This window comes from Manacus vitellinus, unplaced genomic scaffold (genome assembly GCF_001715985.3).
Source record: "Manacus vitellinus isolate BGI_N305 unplaced genomic scaffold, ASM171598v3 scaffold_33_pilon, whole genome shotgun sequence".
Classification (NCBI taxonomy): Eukaryota; Metazoa; Chordata; class Aves; order Passeriformes; family Pipridae; genus Manacus; species Manacus vitellinus.
Genome location: NW_021940478.1, coordinates 2,588,263 through 2,604,677, shown reverse-complemented (window position 1 = coordinate 2,604,677; position 16,415 = coordinate 2,588,263). Strand labels below are relative to the sequence as shown.

The window sequence follows — 16,415 nt, the reverse complement described above, 5'->3', positions numbered from 1 at the left end:
ATGGTACCTGAGATGAGTCTAGAGTTTCAGGTACTGAGAACTCTGTACAGAGAAAGAACACGTAATTTACCAGTCGCAATTCAAATGATGCTTTATGAATAGTTTAACAGATAGAAAAAGAGAAAAAGAGGAGAAAAAGAGGATACAAAAGATTATTGTAGACTGCATTCAATTCTATTTATTATAGTTAGAAGGACAGAGGATAGTTGGATTAAAATTACTTGGCTTTAATGGTACTTGACCATTATTTTAATTATTTTTTTAGAAAGTTTTACTATTTTTCATGCAAATGACATAAATAGATGAATATACATATCAAAAGCAGTGATGAATTAAATTAGAAAAGTGGAAGGAATTATAATATCAGAAAAATGAGCAAAGAGCACTTTTCAAAACAACTGAAGTTTATGATCATAACATTCTGTCCTAACCAGTAGCTTAAATTGTCACTGTAAAAATATAGTTTAAGAATGTACAAAAATTCCCTAAACTTTTGGCTATTCTAACAATATTGTTTTGGTTTATGATTTATAAGCTGTTTTTTCAGGTGGAATACATTCAGAGAACTCTACCCACTTATTTCAAACAGATATCATAGAACCTAAATTCTGTCTGTGCATCAGTGTCATTGCAGAAGATGAAACTGAAGCAAATAAATCTTAAAATCTCAGTATAATGACTGATGATTTTTTTTGCATAGCAAAAAAATTTTTTCTAAAGCTTACAAATGAAGATTTTATTGAAATTATTCTTCTGCAATTTTATCAAGCAGCAAACACAGGTTTTGTTATATATTTGAAGAAGTTCACCTTTCTGGTAAATTCTGTGCTTTCCTAAAAACAGAGATGACCGAGACCCATACAACAGGTATACTGTTGTTCAGACCTCCTGTACATCTAGTTTACCAACATAATTTCAGCAATTATTTTCCCTCACTGGAAAACTCCCCAAAACTACTACAAAGACAGTATACACCGAGTGTAGCTACAGAAAAATGACAGAGCCAGATTGTTCTTCTATTTATTAATAATTGGATTCCTCAAGACAGGCACCTTGAATACATGTATGGACATTTACAGATAGTTGACTACCTTTAGTACATGAGACTACTTTTATTTTGGTGCTTAAAAATAACAAGTATAGAGATAAAAACTTGAATATTTTGGCCAAGGATGCTAAGTTCCAGATGGCCTGTGTTACTTGTGTCTAGCAGTCCCCTGTAATACAAGAAAGATATGGAACCATGTGTTCATTTAGTACTGCTCCACCTTATTTTGGAGATCACCTAAACCAGCTGTCTTATTAGAAACATTGCTGCTTCCTGACACATCAGAGCACTGCTTCTACGTCTGACGCGCATAACAAAAGAGACAGACTGAGAACATAAATATATTTAGTTAATTTCTAAATTTATTTTTTAGCTACACATTTTTTTGTTAATCACACTGCTGTCTAAATCTCAGGTGCATCAGGAAGCAGTCAGACTGATCAAACATTGCTCTCTGCTAGCAAGTGACATTACTTATTTGGATATTAGAGGCTGCACTTGTGTTTTTCAGGTAGCCTTAGGAAGGTCAGAGGAAAGAAAATCCTGCAGAGTCTCTCCTCCTCTTTTGCCTCCAAATAACAATTATATGACTGGGGAGAAACATTATCACTAAAGGTTCATAAAAAACTGTGTTCACTAGGCTGGAACACATTTGTCACCATGTGAATCTTGTTCCACCAGCTAGTACACTGTCTAAAGAAAAGTATGAAGCAGCCTTCCTCTCATTCAATTTAGAAATCCCTAATCCTTTAATGGCATACTGGAGCCCCAGGGACTGTTGTGGGGAAGGCTCTGGTAAAAGTTCTCTCATGGTCTTGTCACAGGAATTAATTGGGTCTTTTTAGTTGGATTAGAGGATGAGTCCTCTCCATGGAAACCAGGAAGATTTACTTGAAAAGGAAACTGATTTAACTGAACAATTTGTTGGTTAAAAAGTTGGCTAATTTCAACACCCACCCATAATAATATTGAAGAAAATAACCTGGATCACTTTTTTTAAAAATTTTTTTTTTTAATTTTTTTTCCCACTGGTGCTATATTCTTTCCTGCCATTCAGAGGCTCTCAGACATCAGAATGGAGAAAGTTTGTTTCCTCCTTCAGAGAGCTGGCTGATTTTTCATTTCGTTACTCTCCATAGCCTCCCTCTCTTCTAAAGATAGAGCAGACTCCTAAAGATAGAGATCACTTTTTCTCATGTGGCCTCTGATAATTATGAGTCATGACTTGTTTATACATTATAGCTGCTTCTCTAGGTAGACACCTATTGGCTAGATTTAGTAAGAGACCCATGTAACAATCTGTCTCTCTTTTGAAGTAAGAATTGAACTGCAAGAGAGTTTTCCAACTCCTGATAAGCATTCAGTCCTGCTTTAAAACTGCCAAGAAATTTCTGGAACAGAGCCAAGATCTGAAAACCAAACTGCTTTGCTTTACTAAACACGAAGCTTTGTTAAGTGGCAGGCATGTATTCTAGCTTGTGCACATGTGATGGAGGCTGTTTTCTGCAGCCAGGAGCTTACAGGTGTATATCCTAGAATTGTGTTTGTTCATGTGTGATCACTCAAACCGCATAATGACAAGATGGACATCCTGTGACAGCTGGATTGATTTTGAAACACTTCTATGAATCATAACATTGCTTCACTCCTAGAGAAATGTAGCCACTTCAAAACATTCCACATAATCTTCATCCCTCACATTTACACTGTGCTGTTTGTTTACTAACTGTTACATTCAAGATTAGTTAGGGATTGGCCCTACTAGATCATACAGGCAGGAAAAAGAAGCAAGGGAAAGAAAGGACAGGAGAAACACAAAGATGTTCTTCCGCTGTTCCCCAACAACATTTGCACACTACTATGTTCTCATGATTGTATAAAACACAGTCTCTCTCACCATATATTTCCCCATAGTTTATTGCAGACAAACTAGTGAGATCTTTTCAGATTCCTAGAAAAATACTTGCAGCTGAAAACAAGATTGATTACTTCAAAGAATGACAAAACCAGTGCACTGAGGTCTAGAATTTGTTCTGTTCTCTCCTATACCACTTCTGAAAAATGTTAGACAAAAACAAATGTTAAAATTTCCCCAACATTCCTTCCTTGAATGCCTAGTAGTATTTTAAAGTCTAATCTCTGAAACAGCTGAAAGTAGATAAGTGACATTAGACAATATGTCTGTTGTACAATAACCAGATTTAACTAAGCGAATAATATAACAAGAATGAAAGCCCAAATGATTCAAGTGGATTAAAAGCCTAGACTCTGCAACTCTACAGTTGCATACAGAAACAAAAAAATTCAGCAACTGCTACTGTATATCTAGCTTAGCAACATCTGTCTCCAGTGGTCTTACTTTGTGACTAGAAGTACAATTTTTATGTTATATGGTAATGATATTATTTTAATACTTCAGAAGGCACTGTCTACAACACTGACCATCTTTAAATTATTTTTCACTGTCTTATAGGGAATTTCAAAATAAGGAATTTTGAAAAAAAAAAAAAAGAAAAAAAGAAGGCTTAAATACCAGACAGCAACTACAAACATGCTGCTGTTTTAAAAAGGAGTAGCAGCAGATTTAGTTGTGTACATTCTATTTGTCTCAGATTTTGTTTTATTAATTGAAATGTTTAACCTGAAAATACATCATATCTGTCCACCCATGGACTTCATCTTGTTCATCTTTCTTCAATGAACTTTTCAAGAATCTTTACGAAGCATGTGGCTGTAGGTTTAAGTGTATACCCTGGACCCAATGTGCAACTGTCATTTATTTGCATGACATGCAAAGCCAGCACAGGCTGAAAAGCTCATCTAAAATGCGACTAGCTGTTACCGACCTCTGTACTGTTAAAAATGCACTATTATCTTAACATTTGCTTATGGTTCCTATATTCCTTTTAAAGGCATTCCCAAGGCTGAGCTCATGACCTAAGTCTTCTACTTCTGCAGGTGTCTGCATCCACAAATGCAGCCTCAAGAGCACTAAAAGCATGCTCTGATGTGCAAAGTGAATCTTCCTATTTCAGAATTCCCCCACCTAGCTTTTACTTGCTTTCTCTCTTTTAAACAACTTGAAGAAAACTAGAGAGTAGCCTTTGTCTAAGTACGTATCAAGTACACATAAGAAATCTGTTACTAGGCTTTGTATTTAGCCTCAATCACTTTTTCAGACATGAGTATGAATAATTATAAACTAGACTGACTGTCACAATTTTGACTGTGATGTAAAGTCATGGCCTTAAAAACACAGCATCCAGGAGAAAAAACAAACAAACAGTACAAAACAGCATTATAATTGAACCTTTGTTTGGAAAAAAAAAAACACAAAACAATGGGAAACAGGTCCAAACCCTTTAACAGAATCTCTGTCTTCATCATTAAAGAAATAAACAGACTAATGGAATCCTAGAATCATGTAATGATTTGGATTGGATAGGACCTTAAAGATTATCTAGTTCCAACCCTCTTGGCCATGGTCAGGAATGTCACCTACCAGACTGGTTGGGTTACTCAGGGCCCCATCCAACCTGGCTCGGAACACTTCCAGGGATGGACCATTCACAATGTCTCTGAGCAATCTGTTTTAGTGCCTCACTATTCTTTGAATAAAGAATTCTTTTCCAATGTCTAATCTAAATCTCTCCTTTTTTAGTTTAAAATCATTCCCTCTTGTCCTATCACTGCCTACCTGTGTAGAGAAGTCAGACTCCCTCTTTTTAATAAGCCCCCTTTAGGTACTGGAGAACCACAATAATTTCACTCCAGAGCCTTATCTTCTCCACGCTCAACAATTTTGCTATCTCATCCTGTCTTCATAGTAGAGGTGCTTCAGACCCCTGATCATCTTCGTTTCCCTCCTCTGGACTCGCTTCAATAGACCCACATCTCTCTTGTGCTGAGGATGCCAGATATAGATGCAAGTTCTCCAAGTAGAGTCTCTCAAGGGCAGAGTAGAGCGGTAGAATCAACTCCCTCGATCTGCTGACCACACGACTTTTGATGCAGCCCAGGACACACTTGGTCTTCTGTGCTGTGAGTGCACATTGCTGGGTCATATCCAGCTTTTTTCCATCAGAACCCCCAAGTCCTTCTCTGCAGGTCTGCTCTCAATGAGCTCTTCTCCCAGTCTGTACTCATATCTGGGATTGTCCTAGCCCAGGTGCAACACTTTACACTTGGACTTGTTGAAATTCATGAGATTCTTGTAGGTCCACTTCTCAAGTTTTCCAGGTCCCTCTGGATGGGATCTCTTCCTTCTGCTGTGTCAGCTGCACTACTCAGCTTCATGTCATCTGCAAACTTGCTGAAGATGCACTTTATCTCGCTGTCTGTCATGACAAAGATATTAAAGAGCATCTGTCCCAAGACACTGGCCTTTGTCAGAGCACCAGTAAAAATCATGACTAAACAGCACTAGTCCCAAGATCTTCGAGAAATGTTTCCATTGAGAATAATTCACAACACATTTTACATTGTCAAACTGCTACCAACACCTTGTTCTGAATGTAAAGAGAAAACTTTATGTCAATGCTTATGTTTAAATTTTCATTACCCTCAAAGAAAAACGACCTCTAAAAACTTGAATCCATCGAATAAGATCCACTCAAGAGTATGACACTGTTTCTTAAAACATACAGGAGTGCACATGCACATGCACATGCATAGGCAGCTGTCAAAAAATAGTGACAATAATGCTGTATTTTCTAAAGTGTGCTCATTTGCATAGGAAAGTATGAAAGAAAGAAAAGAATGGGAATGCTTTTTATTTTCTCTAAACCTGATACTCTTGAAATATATTCCGGTAAAAGTAATTTTCTTGAAATAAGTCTTCCCTCATAAATCTTACAGCATCAGAGATCTTTCTCTGAAGCCTTGGTGAAGAGTGATCGTAATTCAATGTCCATAACTGCATCTAAATGGTAGAATATATTTCCAACATGAAATTACAAAATGTACACAAAACACTAAATTTATTCATATAAATGTGATACTTAAAAATAGATTTGTTTCATTTCTGCAGAAATTATCATCAACATCATTCTCTGTTATTTACAGCTGTATAACTGAAAAAAAAATCCTTAATTAGATAAAATCTCTAATTTCCTTTCACCTATTCATCATTTAACACAATTCACCTGCAATCATCCATTCTCATTGTTCTTTTATTCTCCCGTCTTTTCTGGTAGAAGAACAGCTGGTTCTCAACTTATGAATCCAACAGTTAGAACAGGTAATAAGGTTGGGTTTTTTTTATTTCTTCTTCTGCCTTACCCTCAACAATAATTTTTCATTGTAATTAGGTTCCTCTATGCCTCATACAATTGTGCTTCTCCATGTGATTTGCACATGAAGAGAATCAAATCCAGATCTTACAAATACCCCACTGATTGCATCTCAAAAAACCCCAAGATACTAAATTGCGATTTTTGGTAGTTATTACATGAGGATATGGGTATTTTCTCCTTAGGTTTTTCAGCAGGTAACTCCACAAATAATGTCACTTATTCTCTCTTCTCTTCGGTATTTTTTTTTTTTCGGTAACACTATTATTAGACATTGTAAAACTAAAATTAAGTCCAAACCTTGTCTTGTTTGCTGTACTAATGGTCTCAGAGGTAGATTACAGCAAAGATCAAAGCAATGGGACATTGGAAAAATGTTGGCATAAACAGAGACTCAGAAACATACTGAACAAGGTACTTAACCATAAATGAGAATTTGAGTAATCTTGGGAAAAAATAATGATTTAAAGAACAGTGATCTTTAAGTGCTTTAAAAGTGATCTTAACATGTACTTATTATTCTAATTGCACTTAGAAACTGCGTAATCCTGCTTTCAATATAGTTACATCTTTTGTGCAAGGCTGATGCTCACAAATTACCTTTCAAGTTCCTCAGTATGCCTCAAAAATAAAAAGAAATTATAAAAAAAGTATTGTGGCTGTTTTATAAAGAGTTGCTAGGAGTTGGACAAGCTAAACTCAGACCTCTCTACTGTTTTTGTGTTATGTTTGTTTTAATTGCACCTTAATATTACTAGCTGTAATAAAATTATCCCAAAGTTAACTAGAAAAAATGGGTTGAATACCCATGATGCAGTACAGCACCCTAGCAGCAGCATGTTTCTGAATGTTACAGTAATAAAAATGCTTTATTTTGTAACCCTATAAATGTTTGCCTAAAACAGTGTTCCATTCTGTGAGATACTAAATGCCCTCCAAAATTTAACTGTATCCTCAAGTCCTACTCAAGCTGATGCTCAGAGAAAATACATACGTAAAAGTAATTCCTTATTTGATTTGTGCAAAGCCAAAGATTGTATCAGTGCTACTTGTCAACTACTGTATTTCTTGAAGAAGTCATGCTGCACCTTCTGTGGAAATAAAAGAAAAACAAACAACAAAGTCTTTGATAAAAAGTTGTTTTGATGTCTGCAGGATTTCAAGACAACCTGTGCAATGGAAATACCTGAAAACTCAAGACAGTCATTGGCTCTCTTGTAGCTTTGAAAGAAACAAACTCATTCTGCCTTTAAGTTTAGGTGCCATAGGAATGCACCTCTACTGAGTTAAAGCATCCTCAGTTGAGACTCTTGGTCTTATGCCAAGAAGTTTTGTCATCTTGTTATTGAACCCAAACATGTCCTTGCAAGCCAAGGTGGACTAGGGGCTACTCTCTAGTGTGACACCCATCAGGAAGGGCGAAGGATAGAACAATCATTTATACATCTTACTGGCATTACTGTGACTCATGTAGTGTGGCATTTTAACTGTTGCAAGTTCATTCATAAACCACAGCTACTCCCAGGCAATTTCTCCTTCCTCAGTTCTGAAGCTGCTTCCCTTAGCCTCTATCTATCAGTCCAGATAGACAGAGAAAGCAGAAAAAGAGTCAAATTACTAGTGCATATGCATGCCTATACACACATGAGTACACATATTTGCACATTTTGATGCAACAGAAAATCTTGTGCAATCCAGAGGTACTGCTGAGGCTTCCTTTTTTTAGTCCTCTCTGCTCTCACCCTATACTGCTACGTTTATCACTTGTTCCCAGCTGGGCTTGAGTGGCCTTGTTAGGGCAGCTATTAAGTTCCACAGTAAGAGCTTTCAATTTAGGAGGGAGTAAAGCATCTCTTTTTATTACCTCAGGAGAATCAAGCATCCTGCCAGTGCAGTACTCCAATTTATCGCCAGGAGCAGATGAGGTGGATTGAGAATTAGACCCAGTCAACAACTGGTTTGCACAATATCATTGCTACGATGAGGCCACAGGAGGTTTACAGCTTATACAGAAGGGGAATTGTTTGTGTAACACTGCAAGACAATGAGTACAAATCAAAGCACAAGGCTGTTTTGCAGTGAGGACTGGATCCTTTTCCATCCTTCATTATGTATTTAAATAATAAAACAAAGTATTTACCAAAACCTCTACTGGTTTATGTAGGAAACATTTGGCTTAAGACATCCATTTATGTCTTCAGATAGAGATTCATTGGATTATTACTGGACATGAAAAGCGGAGGTTTGAAACACATGATTTCTAAAATAGCATAAAATACTCTTTTCTTTATAGCTGATACAGACTGTGAGTGCAATTGACAAAGATCAGCCTCCTCGAGGACACAAATTTTTCTTTGAGTTGGTGCCAGAATTTGCTGTTCACCCCAACTTCTCCATTGTAGACAACAAAGGTAATTGCTGACTGTACCACCCCCTCCCCAATATCACATAAAACTTAATCCAGAAACATTTATTGATTCTGCTTTTCCGTTCTAGATAACACAGCAGGAATTATGACTAGAAGAAATGGATACAGCCGTAGTAAGATGAGTACCTATTTTCTGCCAATCATAATATTTGACAACGACTACCCGATCCAGAGCAGCACGGGCACGCTGACCATTCGAGTGTGTGCCTGCGACAGCCGGGGGAACATGCAGTCCTGCAGTGCTGAGGCCTTGCTCCTCCCTGCTGGCCTCAGCACAGGGGCACTGGTTGCCATTCTCCTCTGCATCATTATCCTGCTAGGCAAGTACCTGTGATGAGATCTTTACGTGACTAGGCAAAGGTCATTATTCACATGACCCACAGAACAATATTTCATACCTGATATGGTCTTTTTCTCGATTTTTATTTTTTTTTTTACCAACTGTTGTCTAAGAGGGAAAAGGAACAGGGAGAGGGGGAGAGGCAGGTACTATGGGCTGTTTGTCATCATTACTATTCAGAAGAATATGTAAAAGGAATGAGACTGCGCTATTTAGATTAAATAAATTAAATAAATATAGGTCAGTTTTAGATACCATGCTTATTTGAATAATGTTTTTACTATAATCAGATCTTCATTTAGATCCAGAACTTTAAAATCATATTCCTGAATCTGAGTGTTAAGTTTTGCAGTGACTAAATGATATCAATTATACTAGCTATTAAATGGTGAATGGTTTATATTTTTTTCTGTTCAGGAAATGTTTAGCTCAAAAACAGAAATTTTTGATTGCTTGCAAGTAATAGCAAGAACAGCTGACTAAATAAAGTGTGATCACAGAGTTAGGTGAGTGTTTGGAGAGTGGAAGCATTAGAAAAATGCATTGATAAATGAGAAAAGTAGATTAAATGCTACTCATACCCTGGTGTTAAGAACAAAAAAATTGCAACTTGCATGTTTTGCTTACCAGAGAAGTGCCTCTTTAAAACTGCCATCATCTTAACTTTCCAGTAAAAGTCTGCAGAAAACCTCTTCCACCTGCCGTAGCAAACACAGCTAGGCAAGGGGGCAATGAGAAGCTACAGGTATTGGTTTATATAATTATAAGGAGATCACTTTTTTTCCCCCCAGTTTCTAGACTGGATTCAAGATACCTCCAGTAAATATTCAGAAGGTCACAGAGTTTATTAGGAGAGGGGCAATATCTAGGAACTATATTTGTAATGTTGGGCATAGGGAAGGGAGGATACTTGAGCTCTGACAAACTGATTTTCAATGGGCAACATTGCCCAGGCATAGTTTGAGCAGCAGAACTTGCAGAGAACCCCTACCAGCAGACAATTATGCTTCAATTCTGCCAGACCTAGCTGTTCACCTTGCAAAGTTCTTAACACCAGTCAACAGGCTCTGCATCTTCAAAACCATCCTTCATACCCCAACATAGAGCATGAAAAGATGGAGCATGGAAGGCTGCAATCCTTTTAGTACAGAAAGAATGCTCTAAAAAAGAAAATCTAAATGTGCCTTAGGATCACATCAATAGCACATGAGACTCAGAACAGGATCAGGGACTATTGTCATGCAGAGCAAATATGACCACGTCCTGTCTCTAGCCCCAGGGTTAGAGGCCCTGCTCTACTTAGTGTTACAGACATATCTGAAATGAAAGAAGTATATGGCTGTAGAGCATCTAAACAGAACTGTTAGTCTACAGCTAGTGTGATACTCAGCATCTTATTTAATTTTTTAATGAGGTGCAGTGTTTTAGAATAGTAGTCTGACATCAACATGCCCAACATAGGAGAAACCTATTAAGTACCAGGCTGTGAAAGACACTTCTTCATAGTAACCTTTTAGTGATCTGCCCTTGTCTCATATATGGAGTTCTTAAACTTAAGTGTGCTATTTCTTGTCTAGCATTATGAAAGCTTGAAAAAAAGTGGTTCCTGAAAGAAAAAAAAACTAACAAAACAAAGCAGAACAGAACAGAACAGCCTTTATATTCACAACATTATACTATGGCATGTGGAAGATTTCTGTTCCCTTCTCCCTACCTGCAGCACGTCCAATCTTACCTTTTATTCATCAGTACTCAAATCACTCAGAGTAAAAACTTAGCTCCTAAGACTCAACAAAAGCATTCAGCACTGTTGTAATGTATGGTTTAGCAACCACTGTTGTACCTCATTGACAGACAGTCTTTCTGGCCTCTCCTATTTACTCCAGCTACTGCAGCTAGGGTCAGATTTTAAAACGCAATTAAGCATTGAATTCCTCCTAAAATCAATAGCATTACAATGTATTTAAAAATCTTAACTTCTTTTTTTTTCATCTGCTTTTGCAGAGGTTCATTTCTGTGTCAATCCTCACCTCTTCAGAAGAAAGAGTCATTCAACTAGCACTTAAACTAGGAGGATCATATTTTTCAAAAGAAACAGTAGCAAAGACTGGATTTCAATTCTTGCAGTCATTGAAGCCAAAAATGGTTTTGTCAATAATATTGATAGCTGAAGGTCTTCAGGTTCTTATTTTCAGAAGGACCTGTAGAGCTCATATTTAGAAGTGAATTAGACACTTAGGAATACCTAAATCACAAGCTTTCAAGTGTGCAAATTACTTTTACCAGGAGATTCAACTATACTCGAGGAAATCACCCTTAATGACTGCCAGAAATGTGGTACTTCACAAAACTAAAAGTAAAGTCAAACTTTAGTAGGATCATATATTGTAAGGCATTGTCTGCTTTTTAACTTCAGTTTAATTGTATATCTATTTAAAATATATAATATTTTGATCATTGCTCCCATAGGTTTTAAAAAAGCATATTTTTTTCACTGCTATAAAATCATTAATACTTTTTCTTATTACCTTCAACTTGGAGACAGCTTTTATCAATATTTTCCTACTAAAAATCCCATTCCAGCCTAAAAACTTTTCTGGTTCAACAGATGACATAAAATATTTGCTCATTTATTTCATTGCTAACTACATATTTCTTCATTTATCTTTTGTTTCCTTTTAGTATTAGTTGTCTTGTTTACGGCTCTCAAAAGACAGAGGAAGAAAGAACCCTTGATCATCTCCAAGGATGATGTTCGGGACAACATTGTGACCTACAATGATGAAGGAGGTGGGGAAGAAGATACCCAGGCTTTTGACATTGGTACACTGAGAAATCCAGAAGTGAGGGAGGAAAGTAAGATGAGAAGAGATGTCATCCCAGAAACAATATTTCAGATAAGGCGGACCGCACCTCTTTGGGAAAACATCGATGTCCAAGATTTTATTCATAGAAGGTTAAAGGAAAATGATTTAGACCCAGCTGCCCCTCCTTATGATTCACTAGCAACATATGCCTATGAAGGAAATGATTCCATAGCAAATTCACTCAGTTCCCTGGAGTCGCTTACCACTGAAGGCAATCAAGACTATGAGTACCTCAGTGACTGGGGACCTCGGTTTAAAAAACTGGCAGATATGTATGGTGGAGAGGATAGTGATCGAGACTGAGAAAATAATCTGTGACCTGGTCAGTGTTAGTGGAATTCATGTCTATGTTACTAGATAAAGTGGCCTACTCTCTCTTACTTGGGAATAAAAAATTTACAAAAAATAAGTGTTGTCTTAGTAAGGGTTTGCTTAATCAATAAGTCAACGTGAATGAATATGAATGATTTAGATTTTTAAAAATCTATAATTCACCCTCTCTGCCTAGAAGCCTCAGATGAAAGGGTTTTATTTAGAATGAAAAAAAAAAAAAAAGGCTTTTTGTGCCTTTAATAATGACATGGAAACTCCATTTTTTTAAATTGTTTTTCATTACTTTTCCTACTGTCTTGGACAGTGTGCACCTGCATTGTAACATAATCTCAAAAATATACTTCAAACCGATTAATATTACTGCCATATTTCTTGAGTTAAAGAATTTCTGTGTGTTGATTCATCCCAATATTTTTATATATGTATATTTATATTTTTGTATTTTTATTAAATAAATTAGTATTTATAAAAACACTACCTACTCACGTACTTTGTTAAGCGTGAAGAACTGTCCAATCTGTCTGAACAAAGGAAACTGCATATTGTGCAATACTTCATTTTTTAATGCATCTTCTTATATTGGATTAGTGATTAAAATGTACTGTGCAAGAATGATATAGACAGAGTGCTCTGTAATAGGAATGCAGTGTAGAAAAAGAAAAACTATTTTGAAAAAGTAATTATAAATAAATGCACTCTGATTTGCAATGTGTACTATATGACACAATAATATAGTTTCATGGTGAAACTCACTCCCACTTCTTATATGAACAGGTGACCAGTTAGCAGATTTAACAAGTATGTCTGAAGATTTAAAGAAGTATAAAAGTTTAGTCTGGTATATATGAAAACAATTTTATAATATATCTTTTTAAAAATGAATAATTAAGCAAACATCAACAATGAAAGGAAGGCTTTTGTATTCTAATTTCATTGGAATAATAAGAGAAAATTGGAGGGCTTTGAGAAAATTAGACAAATCTAATGCTACTAATAGTTTCTTTTAAATAAAAGTGAGCCAAGCAATAAAACCAAAGTCCAACTAATATTTTATTAAAGATGTTAATCTTCTATCCCTTCAAAGAAGTGCATACATTTGCATATTTCCTAAAGCCTTAATAGCAGTCGTCAAGTATATATTTGTGTTTAAAATATATTTGCTGGATCAGCTTTAATGTAATGCACATTCTTTTTCACAATAAGAGGAATTTAAATGTATCACGTTATCTAACTGGGGGTTGAAGGGTTTGTCCACATTTGTTTAATAAAAAAGAAAAATAAAGACCCTCAAATGTATGGAAAAAAATGAAATATGTCAACAATGTATGATGTACACTATCCATAGAATTTCCACTTTTAGTATCAACTTCAAGGAAAACCAATTTCATACAGATGTTCAAAATAACAATGTTTTAAGGTTTTCTCTATGTTACCGTGCTATTTTTCAGGTCCTTTCAGAAAGAAACTTAAGAAACACATTGACAATGTAATATGGACTACTAAGGCACTCATCTCTTATCAAAAAGATTATAAAGAGGCTCCAGTAAAGACCTTTCAGCCAGACATAGGAGCACACTCCTGCCTAATATTTTCCTCTCTATTATTTTGACCCTTAGATTATTTATCAAAAATATTTCTTTATTATTATTTATTTTATCCTTCTACTAGACCCTTCTGTCAGCCCCAAGACATCTCACTTCAAGTTTTCTCACACTGAACTCCTTTTTGTGGGGAGCAGAATGTGTGTGTTTGTAACTGTGGTTCCGAGCAAGCACTTGAACATCTTGCTGTGAGCTGCATGTCAGGTCTGCAACATTATGTTGCAAACAAAATACTCTAGTGACACAAAAAGGTCAAAAAACACATGCAGGTATGTGTCAGCTATGTACCTGGATGTGATGCAGTGGCAAGACATCAGTGTATAGTTTGATGGCATAGGAAAACATGTATCTGGTTTTTGTCTTTTGGGGGTGAAAGCAAAAGATTTATGAAGTGTATGTCCTCAACATTGTTGCTGACAAAGTAAAGTACACAGAAATCCATTAGTCTTTGAATTCAATTCCCATAATTTTAAGGCACTGCCTTAAGATGAGATAGAAGAAAAGAAAAACAACAACAACAAAACAAAACAAAACAAAACAAAACAAACAAACAAACAAAAACAAATAAAGAATAAAAACTATGTCCCTGAAGAGAAATGACTGGGGGTGAGGGAAGCAAGAGGGAGTGTGGTGAAACCCAAATAAAACCAAAATAGAAATAGAATAGAGCATATAAACCTCTTTGACTTATAGAAATTGTACACCAGACATCATCTTACAAAGTAGATTAGGCTAAGAGGAGTGTTTCAGCGATCAGAAGTTTGAATATCAAACAGTGAAGTAAAATGGCAGGAGAGAGGAAAATGAAAATATATCTGTCCTCAAGTAAGGACAGATACAGACAAGGTTTATGTCCATGGAGTTGACTAAATTTTTAAGATGTCAAGACTTGGTCCAGGACACATCTGAGATCCAGTGGAATTTCAAAGAGACTTCTAGTGAAAGCACAATGAAAGAAACGGTGTGAGAAATTCTTATTCCTTCAAGACATATAAAATTAATTAAGAAATTGTATTTTCCATAATGAAATAATCTTATTTCTGTATTTTAGGATTTTAGTTTGCTTTTCTTCAATGACAGAAAGAAAAAAGGAGTACTGTAGAAGTCACCTCACAAAAGGCTCTGGTAGAGATATGTCCTCGATATCATTATGTCATGGTACCATTGTTGTACTTTGGGAAGAGCAGAAAGTCCAGAAAATCAACAAATAAAAGTACCTCCTTGCCTTCTCTTTCTGTAAGTTTTCTCATCCCATGAGTCACTGTCACTAAAGAGAGGGATCTTTAGCCTCTCTTCAGCAAGAGAATGAGACTTTCCCATGCTTAGGAAAATGAGTTGTTACTCTAAGAACCCTGCATTCCTTAAAGCAACATATGTTTAAAAGATGACGTACATGGGTTTAGAGCTCACAGAATTTCGCATAGTTGACATAGCAAAACAAGTAATTTCTCAAAATTGCTAAAGATTTCAAGCATTCTTACAATGAATAAAAGTAGTTGACACTTTATCACCTGACATGTCTAACTGGTAGTTCTTTGAGCTTGTTCATTCAAATGGACTACATAAACTATATATATTTTTTTTAAATTGCCTTTTTCTTTTTTTAATGGATCTTCTTTTGCTCTTGTGTTTGAAACAACACAGTAAACAGCTCATCACAGATGGGGAATTTATATTCACTGTGGAAACTACTGTGAACAGGCAAAGGGCCAGGTAGAGGAACTAACAGGAAATTGCATAGCATTGACAGATCCAGAAATCTACATTTTCAGATGATAAAGGTGGTAGAAAAACTTCAGATCACCCTTTGACTAACTTCTATTTTCAATTAGTAAGTTCAAACTGATGGACTTATGTACATAATTTTTTTGATAATTTAAAAATATTTTTGTGAAACAAATACAAACATAGTTCATAATTCAATGAACAAACAGGAATTTTGATGGAGAAGGAAAGGAGATTGGATACTAAACATGTATCTGAACAACTCAATTTGAAGTCCAGTTACTAGTAAGTCATCTTTTAACCATCAGTGAAACAATGGCTATATGATTTCTCTAAGTCCTAAAGGCAACATCACACCCAGACCTTGCTGCTACATTGTATTTGGATTCCAAAAGATATAGAGAAGGAAAAGAAGGTTATGAGAAACCTCTTGGAATTTGGTGGCTATTTTTGGTTTCACATGTCTATATTTGGAGGATCTGGGTGAGATCCAGCGTGGATACCACTACTCTCATGTTATGGAAGGAGCTAACTGACACGGAAAATGTCTTTGACTTGTCCAGTCTGATAGTACTGATGAAGTTATTAGCTTCCTTTGGCATTTTAAGATGAGTGACATTGATGGATACAACTTACAAAAAGTCCAACAAAAAAGACCAGGATTCATCTGAATAGGCAAAAAATATTGGTCCAATAATGGGCAGAAGTGCTAAATAGCACAGTAGGATATGCCATACCAGTTAAGCATCAGGAAGTAAAGAGAGAGATAAGAAGTCAGAACT

At 35.9% G+C, this 16,415-nt stretch overlaps 1 protein-coding gene across 1 annotated transcript in view; it reads left to right on the top strand.

The window, feature by feature from the left end:
* The window catches only part of CDH9 (cadherin 9), a 71,395-nt gene extending 58,703 nt beyond the window's left edge, over nt 1-12,692 (top strand). Inside the window, exons 9-11 of the mRNA XM_008919460.2 lie at nt 8,633-8,750; nt 8,836-9,087; nt 11,790-12,692. Of these exons, the coding sequence (XP_008917708.2) occupies nt 8,633-8,750; nt 8,836-9,087; nt 11,790-12,277 (858 nt within the window). The 3' untranslated portion in view covers nt 12,278-12,692. The remainder of the gene's footprint in view (nt 1-8,632; nt 8,751-8,835; nt 9,088-11,789) is intronic.
* The last annotated feature ends 3,723 nt before the right edge of the window (nt 12,693-16,415 follow it).